This window comes from Schistocerca nitens, chromosome 5 (genome assembly GCF_023898315.1).
Source record: "Schistocerca nitens isolate TAMUIC-IGC-003100 chromosome 5, iqSchNite1.1, whole genome shotgun sequence".
Classification (NCBI taxonomy): domain Eukaryota; kingdom Metazoa; phylum Arthropoda; class Insecta; order Orthoptera; family Acrididae; genus Schistocerca; species Schistocerca nitens.
In genome coordinates, this window is record NC_064618.1 from 662,345,750 (window position 1) to 662,359,085 (window position 13,336).

General features: G+C 38.2%; 1 protein-coding gene across 2 annotated transcripts in view; it reads right to left on the reverse strand.

The window, feature by feature from the left end:
• Positions 1–2,353: 2,353 nt before the first annotated feature.
• LOC126259881 (phosphatidylinositol 4-kinase type 2-beta) overlaps positions 2,354–13,336 on the reverse strand; it is a 41,808-nt gene continuing 30,825 nt past the window's right edge. Inside the window, exons 7-8 of one of the 2 annotated variants that reach the window (XM_049956950.1) lie at positions 11,326–11,465; positions 2,354–2,941 (exon numbers count right to left, since the gene is read on the reverse strand). In XM_049956950.1, coding sequence (XP_049812907.1) covers positions 2,842–2,941; positions 11,326–11,465 — 240 coding nt within the window. In that variant the 3' untranslated portion in view covers positions 2,354–2,841. The remainder of the gene's footprint in view (positions 2,942–11,325; positions 11,466–13,336) is intronic. The other variant, XM_049956951.1, reaches the window with a different exon arrangement.

Below are 13,336 nucleotides of genomic sequence, written 5' to 3' on the forward strand. Positions count from 1 at the left end.
GTGCCTACAGGTAATATTGAAGTGTGTATCTAGGTAGTTTTCATACCTTATAAAGGCAGTGATGAATTCTGTCACACCAGTTACAACAACATTACTTTTCAAATAAAAAGGTGAAAAAAATGTGTGTTTAGCATTCCATCAGACCATGGGATGCCCACTATTTACACTACTGGCCATTGAAATTGCTACTCAAAGAAGAAATGTAGATGATAAACAGGTATTCATTGGACAAATATATTATACTAGAACTGACATGTGGTTACATTTTCACTCAATTTGGTGCATAGATCCAGAGAAATCAGTACCCAGAACAACCACCTCTGGCCGTAATAACGGCCTTGATACGCCAGGGCATTGAGTCAAACAGAGCTTGGTTGGCATGTACAGGTACAGCTGCCCATGCAGCTTCAACATGTTACCACAGTTCATCAAGAGTAGTGACTGGCGTATTGTGACGAGCTAGTTGCTCGGCCACCATTGACCAGACGTTTTCAATTGGTGAGAAATCTGGAGAATGTGCTAGCCAGGGCAGCAGTCGAACATTTTCTGTATCCAGAAAGGCCCGTACAGGACCTGCAACATGTGGTTGTGCATTATCCTGCTGAAATGTAGGGTTTCGCAGGGATCGAATGAAGGGTAGAGCCACGGGTCGTAACACATCTGAAATGTAACTTCCACTGTTCAAAGTGCTGTCAATGCGAACAAGAGGTGACCGAGACGTGTAACCAGTGGCACCCCATACCATCACGTCGGGTGATACGCTAGTATGGCGATGACGAATACACACTTCCAATGTGCATTCACCACGATGTCGCCAAACACGGATGCGACCATCTGATGCAGTAAACAGAACCTGGATTCATCCGAAAAAATGATATTTTGCCATTCGTGCACCCAGGTTTGTTGGTGAGTACACCATCGCAGGCACTCCTGTCTATGATGCAGCGTCAAGGGTAACCGCTGCCATGGCCTCCGAGCTGATAGTGCACGCTGCTGCAAACGTCGTCGAACTGTTCGTGCAGATGGTTGTTGTCTTGCAAACGTCCCCCATCTGTTGACTCAGGGATTGAGACGTGGCTGCATGATCCGTTACAGCCATGCGTATAAGATGCCTGTCATCTTGACTGCTAGTGATAGAAGGCCGTTGGGATCCAGCACGGCGTTCTGTATTACCCTCCTGAACCCACCAATTCCATATTCTGCTAAGAATCATTGGATCTCGACCAATGCGAGTAGCAATGTCGCGATACGATGAACCCCGATAGCGATAGGCTACAATCCAACCTTTATCAAAGTCGGAAACGTGATGGTACACATTTCTCCTCCTTACACGAGGCATGACAACAACATTTCACCAAGCAAAGCCGGTCAACTGCTGTTTGTGTATGAGAAATCGGTTGGAAACTTTCCTCATGTCATCACGTTGTAGGTGTTGCCACTGGTGCCAACCTTGTGTGAATGCTCTGAAAAGCTAATCATTTGCATATCACAGCATCTTCTTCCTGTCGGTTATTTCACGTCTGTAGCAATTCATCTTTGTGGTGTAGCAATTTTAATGGCCAGTAGTGTAAAGAAAAGAGTAACATTCATTGCTCACAACAGAGTTTACAAAGGCGGATATGGTGTCTGCATACAAATTTGCTACATCATGGCATCATCATTTGGCTCAACATGTGAGATATTGACACTGTGGTGGTTTCAAGAAAATAAATAAAAGCTCTAAAAGCAGCCACTGCTTCTGTCATCACTGCCACCACTGCAATACTGTGCAAGAGATCCTACCAGTGTGCAAGAGATCCTACCAGTATTCTACTCTGCGGACAATTCTCTGTATTCTTTGTTAATGGCTTATGTTACTTGGGTATAATTTAAAGGCAGTAAAATACTTGCAGGAGTAGCTACTCAGTAATTGCGTGCTGGACTCTATACCCCAAACTTCAAGGTTTAAGCACCACTGGTTCCTGTACTAATAAGAGTGCCACTTCTGACAATGCTTTCAGGAGATGAAAAATGCTGATTTGCGTAACAGAAAAGCACTGATGAAGATAAATTGTTCTTCTGGCCTATTTCTGCTTTTCTTTAATGCACGCAACAGTACACTGATATTAATGAACCTGTCCCAAGGCAATAATTTTTCACTCCTTGCAAAACAAAATCAAGACTATGCTTTCATTCTAACTTGTTTATTGTATTTGCAAAACATGATAAATATGTGCTTACCTTATTATACAAAAACATGTTAACTGATACAACATAAAATTTGGTGATCACACAGCAAATAAAGATAACAATATGTTTAAATATAGCGAGACCTTTAATTTTATAATCAATGTACAAATTTTAATAAGTGCAATGTAACAATGATGCAAATCTAAAATCAGTTTTTCTTTGAGAAAAAGGAAAGAGCATGATCGCTTCAAGTTTATTAACAATTGTTCATATCTGTCAAGTTTCAGAAATATTTATATTTAAAGCTGTATGCTACCAAAAAGAAAGAAAAAAATATTACTTTCCCTTTTGATTTAATATGAAAAAAAAAATTGAAAACATTCGCAATATTTCTTACGCACCACATGCTACTTTCTGATTGACTATGGTGAAATTATATGGAGAAAACAATCATACAAAATGAACATCAGATCTTTAAAAATAGTCAGCATGAGGTTTAAAAATACAGGAATGGGCACTGGGAAAGGCTATTATTATATTTTCATGCCTCCTTAAAATAAAGGAGCACTGTACAAAATTATACGTAAATATGTGATTATACAATCCTCTCACATGACTTCGTAAACGAATAAACAGTCTCACATTGTTCCTTGGAAATATTTCATGTCTGTATCAGCACCATGAGAAAAATGGGCTTTTATTCTGGAAGCGCTGTGTGAAGGTATCACTGAATGAACGGAAACGTGATGTTGTTCCTACATGTCCCTTTGACCTGAAAATAAATTAAATGTCACAGTAATGGGTTCTGTACAAGTTTTATGCACTTAAAAATATACTAAAGATCTACAAATAAAGTTCAAGTAATCTGCTCAATGATGTACCAAGAAATACCATCAACTGGTGACGTTTCTTAAATTTATTTTAGCATCATTTCTTCCGGGAGTGCTAGTTCTGCTAGGTTAGCAGAAGAGCTTCTGTGAAGTTTGGAAAATAGGAGACGAGATACTGGCGGAAGTAAAGCTGTGAGGACGGAGTGTGAGTCGTGCTTGGGTAGCTCAGATGGCAGAGCTCTTGCCCGTGAAAGGCAAAGGTCCCGAGTTCGAGTCTCAGTCCAGACAGTTTTAATCTGCCAGGAAAGTTTTATTTTAGCATGCGTACCACTCAACAACTTCCTGTTGAACCAGTTCCTTCAAAATTCAGTAGCAGAGTTTTACAGAAACTAAAGACAGTAGCAATAATTTCTCCGAACTTTCATCAACAGGATTGTGTCGCTTCTTAGACTGATATATCTATACTACCAACAAATGGGTAACACTATCTGTTGACTATTGCTTCACTTCAAACTGAATGAGACAACAGCAAGAAACCAAATTACTTAGCATATACAAAATCTGGTACACCCCAAAAACACAGCTCACTTGCAATGACATTTTGTCCGTGATTCTTCAGCGTCTCCTACTGTAGACGATGAGATTGTAATTCTGAACTGCACCCAGAACATTATTCTGTACACATTTGGTCTCTTCTGTAAAATCAGTGTGAAGACTGAATGTCATTGAAGTTAAAGCAAAAGATCACGAAGGTCATGGTGCAGTGTGTGGATTTTTCAAGGCACCACATTTGTCAACTATTGCCAGTTTCAAGGGCTTTTTGTAAGAACAGCATATGGTGATATTTTACCACTCCATGGTATGATGGTGGCGGCTTAGTAGAGGCAACATTCTTGTCCCATTCTTTGCAAATTAGGAAGGAGCTAATTATGATTGTGTTGTAATGTAAATGCAGAATAGTTTTTGCAGCTACACAACAATGTGAGTGACATGTCTATGTTTGGATCAACATTTTGATGTTAACACACTTCTCTGTCATGGAGAGGAGAGAAATTGCAGGAAAGTCCCAGCTTCACATGCTAACTCTACAGAATGTCCAGTGGTAGCATGTAATCTGCCACCAAATATTTCATCTTTTGTAATAAAGAAATGTCACGTTGCTCAAATGTAATATACAGATAATGTTAAGTTTTTTCCTACTTTGATTGAACATTTCTGTCACATAAATCTAGTTACAGTGTATTTGCTTGGTAATTGTCACATCATTAGCTGTATCAAATCACGTGCACGAACTGTTAGCTCTGTATTCCTTCCATTTTCAGATGTTGTATATATATATATATATATATATATATATATATATATATATATATATATATGACTGAAGGAATGAAAAATGAAAGTAAGTTATTTAACTATCTGCTATAAGGCCTCTTGACATTCAACATTATCTCATTGTGGTAAGGACACAGAAAACTAATTGTTATGTTCTGTCAGGAGAACCAGCCTCTCCTTTGATTGCAGCAATTCACTGACAATAAAACCAGAAAGAATGAACAAGAATTTATCATCCCTGTGTCTGTCACAGAGATACGCTTGTGCACAAACTTTCAACTTTCTTCCCTCTAAGCTTAAACACTTAGTGAATATAAAATAGCCTTTCAAAACGTAATGAAGATATTTCTTCTTGAATCATTTATTCGATTCTATTGAGGATTCTGTGAAAGGGAACTTACCAATGAAAAGACATAACTACACAGATTCAAGATTGTTAAATGTTAATACCCGTATTTTATGTAGCTCAGGTTATTTTTTGTCACCGTATAATGTTAACACGTATTTTTCTAGTACAAGTACTGCTATAACAATTTCTCTGCAGTATGACGATAAATGTGCCTGCCTACCTACCTTTTCTACACAAGAATTCAAGTGTGAAGATAATAATCATTTATTGTTTTGTTTTAATACTGCAGTATCTGTAAATATGTTGAGTCAAAATTGCAACTGAATACACATGTAAACATATTTAAGCATAATCTTGAATCATTATACACCCATGATGAGCTTATAGCTGTATCAGCGATGGCCAAAGACATCTACTGTGGCCTCAAACGTCTTTACGTGAAGTGGGAGATTAACGCAAAGGCTCAAAATCAGCAAAGAAATATTGGAAACCAAATAATTGTTGATATGAATCTAGCATCAGTCTTTCATGAGTACAGCCCTACCTGACTGCACTGAGTGCTTTTCTGACCTAACAGTTAATTTGAATGTATTATATAAGATATAAAGACCTAGGACCTTCATGGGCATGTGTAGGCAATTCATTCTCACTCTTTGTATAATGGGCATGGATGACAAACTTTTCACATTTTTTCTATTTTTTGGGAAAAGTGATCACCTTTATAATTGTACATGAAACTGCATTAGCAATCACTTATCAATCAATCCATTATTTAACATTTTTAACAGCTCTTGGCGGAATGTGGAGGATATATTTAACATAAATAGAGTTCTGAATACCACAGTACACTGAAACTTCGTGGCAGATTAAAACTGTGTGCCGGGCCAAGACTCGAACTCGGGACCTTTGTCTTTCAAAAGGCAAAGGTCCCGAGTTCGAGTCTCAGTCTGGCACACAGTTTTAATCTGCCAGGAAGTTTCATATCAGTGTACACTCCACTGCAGAGTGAAAATCTCATTCTTCCACAGTACATTATCTGTACAATCGAAAATGACAGTAATATTCATTTTCATCATGAGATTATGAATTTTGAGGAAAGAACCACAAAACTTAATGTTGAGGACATTAGAAGCAGAACCCCTTTTCTCTCTAAAGCAAGTCCACTGCCTTAACCAATGTGCTGTCTTATTCTGTTTAAGGATTTTTAAACAGACGGCCATAAACAGTATGGAGTATGAGGAACTGCAGGACTTATCTTGCCTGAGAAAGCAGGAAACCATGGAAAAAAAGGAAGTCCACAGCTCTCTAAATATGAGAATGATAAATCTTCCGTAAATATGACAACCGCCAGTATCACCCTATAAATCACGCACTTGGCTCACCCATAATCTTTATCTTAACGTTACCATATTACATTAGCCATATTACACAAAAATCAAAACCACACACGTCAGCTTGTTTATCGTGTCATTTAGAAATTTCCCTTTTTCAATGAACCACAATTTTGTTAACAGCTCATACAGTAACACTACTGTAGGTGTTCTGCTCATACTGTTTCACTTATTTTATAAAATTCTCAGCTTCTACTTGGGTTTTGGTATGCTTTATCAGACCAGTGTTGCTATTTCATGGCAGTTGTGAATGTGAACATTTATAGAAATCACTGCACCAATGCCTTGTGTAATAGTATGTTTTAGGGGTAGTTTATGGCCTTTGGTTTGTATTATGATAAATACAGAAATTTTTTGATTAACTTAAAAAACTGATGCTTCAACCAAATGAATATTCCGTTCCTAAAGGAAAGGTTTATGAAAGGTAAAGTACTGAATATTAAGTACTGAAATTTAATGCAAACTTCTACGGCCTTTTCCTAAATCAAATTTTTACCACAAGTTAAATGAATTTCTTGTGCATAGCATCTGTACAAAAGATGTGATTTTCCGGTTAAGTAAAATTTCTTTTCAAGGCATGCTTATGCAGTTGCCAGATTATTATTACCTGAGCCCGAATTTCCATGTAATGCATGCTGTAAGTATATTTGTATATTTTGGCCATATGGTGAGCAACTGCATATTTTGAAGATTTTTTTATGTACAGCTGCATAAATTTAAGACATTTATATTGCATAGCATATTTTCTGGCTTTAGCGCATATTTATAGTAATTTGCATGATAAAAACTTTTATTGACATTTTTTCATATGAATTATGCCAAAAATGCACGACATGAGTAATTTTGCAAATTTTGTTACAAGTGAAAAACTTTATAGTGAGCTCTGAAGATGCTGGTGCAAGTTCATATACTTTGTGCCTTTTCTCACTGCTGTCATTCATTGCTATCTACAGAGAACGGTATGAATTATTGTACCTGAGCTATGCAGCATGAAAAGTATGTTGCTAGCACTGCAGGAGATACTGCCCTCCACAATGGTATTCTTGCCCACTTCTTACCCTCACACCACAGTTGCCTCTGAAGTGAGCTCAATACAAAATTTACAGTCTGCATGCCAATTATTACTTTACAAGTGAAAAAATTAAAGCATTTATGAAACAAGACATTACTCTGGATAACAGTGTAGAGTAAAATATGGCAACAACATGTCACTAAACCATTTCCTTCCTGCATTTGTATTTTATTGTCATTGACAAAAGTGGCTGAATTCTGTACTGCCCAGAATCTAACGATTGCGGACATGGAGTTTGATAGCTGGAATATTGAGGACAGACTATGACAAGCCCATTTAATGTGCTGCAAAGCTTTGCAGAAAGTAAATCATTTTATAATTGCAAATTTCTTTGACGAAGGAATGTGTGAGTAACTGTAAACATCTTAGTAAACCCGAGTGCCATTGTTTCTATCAGCAAAAGTCTATGGATTGCGGCTACTACCTATCTTTGTTATTTATCAGTATTTTCATGTGTTCCCACATGCTTAATTTAATTTCCTACTCATTACTTCAAACAGTACAATATTTCAGCATGAGCTTCTTTATCATGTGCTTTCACATTACTTTGTTACTGCTTCTTCAATAGTGCTACAGCCCTTGGTGAGCTTTGGCTTCGATTGCTGCAATATTCTTTTTTTTTTTTAATAGCTAGGGGCTATTAGCCCCATGCCCAATTCCCAACCTGGAGGACCAGGATTTGTATTAGGTTCACTCCTCTGGGGAATCTGCCTTTACTATACCTCTAGAGCCCTCCCCACCCTATGTTGTGGGACACACTGCGTCTGGCTCCTCAGTTGAGACCAATCCGGCTTGGGTGACCCTGCCAGTAGTACACTACCACTGGCACAGCTATCGACTTCAACAAAGTACGCAAACCCTCCTGCCTGGCAATGAAGGTGCCTACTGTAAGGCAGTGTCCCCTGGGAGGGGTTACTTTGTTATTGGCAAGTTCTATGTGATATTTCTAATATAGCTAAAGATTAACATGAAGTTTATGTTATCGGCACTGCACGAAGTGATGGAAACTTAGTCTCCTTGCACCACCTCTCACCTTTCAAAAGTCCTTATGCTCCTTCCTTCTACCCGCAAACCGAAAGAGCTAGTTTTGCTAAAATGTTTACAGACTGTATGCCATACTTGACAATCTAGCAATTCACAGGGACAGAAAAAGGTAACCTACTCCAACTTTTATCAGTGATGTGGAGCTGGGATATTTTTGAAAGAACTGTTGTGTAACAAAATAATATACTGGTGCAGCGAACGAAACATGCAGACACCTTTCCTATCAATGCAAGAAGCAGAGGAAAGAAGGTCAAGATGTAACAGCTGAGTACCATTTCAATACACAAAGACAGCTGATACTGAAGGTATTACGGCTGTACTACCAAGCCGACTGCTACATACTATATGAACTGGGCAGTCCGAGATGCTACTCCAGCAAAACAAAGTCACTGGAAGAGAGATGCCATCATACTTGTTACCACGCACAGTTAAATAAGAAAGTGTAAGTTGGACACAAGAGTAACTATTCAGTACACTGATGTTGCAAAATCAGCCAGACTGCCTGAAATGTAAAGCTGAGAGATCGCTCAGAAAAGATGATCAGATGGGAAAGGCAGGCTAAATAACGCCTCGGTTGCTTCTAGGCAGCCTAATGAATGTGGTCCAGTTTAGTTTAAAAATTCTCACTTCCAGTGGAAGTATCTCAGTCTGAAGCCGAACAGTCTGGAGGAGGAACCTATGTTGGCTACCATCTGCTTCTTTGACAGACTATCTGCTTATCTGAGAGACTACGAGCCTCTAAGCTACAGCCAGTTCCACCCTCAGGACTTAAGACGTTGTTAGCCACTGCACCGCCATCCATACTGAGTCTGATGGGAAGGACTTAGATGCCTTCAAAAGTCAGGTCATTTGAGGGCCGTACTACAGTTGCTGCCACCTTCCACCCCGAGGGTCTGTGGTTCCCATCCGGGATGTGCAGCTGTTCTTCCATCATTGAAAAGGGGTGTAGTCTCTGTTATCCATCCACTGCTCCTGAGTGCAGACTCGGCTGCCTGTGGCTGCTGCTCCTGTGCACGATCTGATCAAAGCTGTTAACTGCCTTGGTCAGCGCAACTGCAATGGGTGCCTACCACCAGTGCACCTGCCAATGTTAGCTGCCTGGAATGTCAATACATCACCCATTGTATTTTATGGACAAATGTTTGTTGTCTTAATATTGATTTACGAACGTCCATGTTGAGTGTCCAACTGGCTTCAAAGCACTCTGCAGTGCAACCCACAACAGCAGTAAGATCCCCAGCATCTACGCAACACTGGTTGGGGTTATACGACTCTTATTCAATGTCAGTTAATGTGTAATATTTACCTCAAAAAAATCAATATTTTAATATTTAGTGTACTTCCACAGGCTTTCTTGAGAGAGTGTATCTTTCTTTGCACTGAATGAACTACACTTTCGCACACCATAGGCTTGATTTCATGGAAACAGACATGAACTATCTTCTCTGTCAGCTTGACTTCAGATGCACAGCAATATAAGCATAACTTTTTGGACGTCCTGACATTTTTACAAACTGAATTCTATCTGTGATGATGTGTTTCTTAGTCAGCATATGTTTCATCTTGAGAGCCTTCCTTGCATACATCTCTAAAATACATCTAAGCATTGTTTGATTTAAAATACTCTTCTCAAAATCTTGTATTATTTTAGGAGCAATCTGATGTGAACTCATTGACCTTTCTCACTTTGCTAGCATTTTTATCGACATGCACAGTCATGGACTTGGTTCCTCCTTATGAGCATATCTATGTCACAAGCTTGATGTCCCAGAACCTCTATGCTTCATTTAAAATGTTGTGGTCACTGAACGGCTTTCTTGCAATTGCCCTAATTTGCATATCCTGCAGTTTTAAGGTTAACACTGTTCCTTGCTTCCTTGATGAAACAACTTTCTTCCAACACGTAACATAAAATTGAAATTTTAGGTTATGTATTCTGCAGGAACCTTCTACAAGTATTTAAAACGTACGATGATAACAATGGCATTTAACAACAATGAACATTTGTTTAACAACAACAAACATACAAGATACGATGTTGAAACTTATTTTGAGTTGTTTTCACTATGAACTAAAAGAAAGGGACTTTTTCACATTTCAGTAACTGTTAGGCACAAAATGTCACAAGGGAGCAATGTCATGCCACTGCATAAGTTATTTAGAAAATGATAAATGTTAAACAAAATCAAACAATGGAAACTCCAGGTAGGAATACCAACAATGTAGACAAAGAGAGATTGCTTCTTACCGCAACAACATGCTAAGCCGGCAGACAGGCACAATCAAAAGACACTGAACATGAGCTTTCAGCATCAGCCTTAGTTTGGAAAAAGGGAAACACACTGGTCATTCATACAAACAAACACAGCTCAGGCCTGAGCTGTTGGAGTTCACAGTCATGTGTCCTTGCTTGTGTGAATGAATATGTGCTTTTCTTTTTCCGATGAAGGTACAGGTCTAAAGCTTATGTGTGTCTTTTAATTGTGCCTGTCTGCAATTTAGCATGTTATCTTTACAGTAAGTATCAATCTATTGTTTCTTACGTTCTTGATAAATGTTACACATCTTGTCAACAGGATTATCCAACCAGCAAATAAATTTCTCTTTATACAGATATTTTAAATCATTTAATTAATGGTTCTGGCTGATGTAGGGTTCTGATAACATCAACTTTAAAGCAGAACATCAAGTACAGTGAAGTGAAATGTGAAATTATTGATTCAAATAAGTGGGGATATTTTGCTGCACATTAGGGTAATCTGATACTATTTTTTTGAAGGAATAATGTGGCCAATAAGGTTAAATAGAAAAGAATCTTGTTGTTCCCAAGCGATACTGCCCCATATATTATGAATATCAGGAGGGCAATTAAAACATTTTATCCAGATTTAACACACATTTTATGTTTAGCCCACGAGCTACATGGTGTAGCTGAAATAGTACATCTAAAATGTCACAATGTGAACATTCACTATGAAAACTTGCAATTTCCTTAATCTATCTTTTATCAGAGCCCGAAAAAAACATTCTGAATGCAATTGTTTAGGTATGTATTATTGGTTGGTATTGCACATGATAACATAAATTGTGACTTTAACATCAGCATGGACAACAACAACTGGAAAAAATACTAACCTTTCAACAATTACAGCTGGCATCTGAACAAGCTGCACAGGGCTTTTACCGTCCTTCAATGCTTGGGTCAAATTGAGGATCTGTCCTCTCATGACACTCATCTGCCTCTCAAATAAGTGACGATCAAAGCCCTTGTCTTGCTGAAAACACAATTATAGTTATTAGTGAATGTGTCTATCCTTTCACTTCGCTTTCAGTTCTGCTATGGTAGGACACATTATACTCAAACATTTCACTTAAGAATGCTATAAAAGCATGAATAAGCAAGTGGCAAATCAACTTAATGAACACAGTCAACAAAAAATATAAACAATTTTATCTGTTTACTGACTGATGCCAGTTTATAATTTGCATGACCACAAACAGTGACACAGAAAATTATTTAACAGATCAATTCCATTCTTTCAGAGGGTAAAGTAAGAAATGATTCAAGTTGTATGAAGGTTAAGAAAGTCAGTCAAAAGTAGGGGAGATATTACTTTGCAGTGGTACACAGTAATCTTCATTTAGCTTTTGATTCGATTTATTTTACAAAGAAAGAAAATAGTTACAAGAACGCCTGGAATTCAATACACAATTTTAACCCCAAACAAAGAGAAAGCAGATGTAATCTTCTCTCTATTCCTTATATGCTCTACTCTGTGAACTCCTTTTGTATTGTTGTGCAGTCTCTGAATCATCTGTCAGAAGGCCTGCTTCACTCTACTCTGCTACCTCTTCCTTGCCTTGTGTGTCCTTCCGTACCCCCTCCCCACCTCCATCAGTCAAACAGATACTTTCAATAATCGATGATCAATAATCAGCCACACAGCAGCTATGAGAGAGAGCATTTTGGTGTCTGTATGGTTGTGCATGCGTAAATGTGTGTACTTTTACTAGTAAAAGACCAAGAGCTCGAAAGCTAGTGCGAATACTGCTGTCTGTTGCATGTTCCTATGCTCCACTCATAACCGCTGTTTTGTGAGTGGATGTTTTGCTTATTTTATGTATTGTTCCACCCAAGTTACATACTGTTACACATGAGAACAATTTTATGGTTAATACATCGGCATCAGCTGTACAATAATTATAAAAAGAGTTTTACATAGCTTCGTATAGTAGGAAGCATGTTATGAATGAGAGTTTATCAGAAATCCTTATGATTCAAATACTGAAGGCTTGCAAAGAAAGTTATGTCCATGGAAATACTAATTTATCCAATTTGTAAATACACATTCTGAGGCAGACATGAAAAAAAAGCTGAGGAATTTGTTACAGTACACTTACTGTACAGAGAAGATAACCTACTTTCAAAGATAAAACTGTGTGTCCCATTACTACTATGGAATGTGTGTGTTACTTACACTGAGGTACAAGGAACAGTGGTCACAAGAATAACTGCCAAAGAGAACAGGCTGCCACTTTTGATGACATCTTCAGTGAACTGAATATGGACAAGACATTCAGTAAGAAAACAGTGTAATATAAGTCTGCAATCTATAAGGTGGTTATGGTTAAGCTGTCAACACTTGAGGGAGTCCATCACAAAAAACCGAGAGATCAGAGGACAATGAAAGTTAGTGGAAACAAATGTAAGGACATGCGGAAGAGAAATAATGAATAAACTTTTGAAAGAAACACGCTTTAATTTCCACATGAGAGGGTCACATTTCTTGACTGCTTACCATGTTTATATTCCAGATTGTAAATGTTGCTCAATGTAACGACCATCTGCATCCACAACAGGCCAGAACCACATTAGAAATTGCTTTACAGCTGCTCAAAACACCTCGGGTGGTTGGCTACCCACCTCGCTATGCTCCTCTTCAATCTCCAACAAGTGTTAAGTGTCCCATTAATAAACCCTGTGCTTCAGATACCCCACAGCCAGAAGTCGCACAGATTCAAATCTGTGTAACGTGTGTCATTCATGCTGGCACTTCTTTTGTTCTTGAAGTCAAGAGTCCTCCTGTCACCATACCAGTACCAGCACCTAATGGCAGGTCATGACACTAACACTACTAACACAATT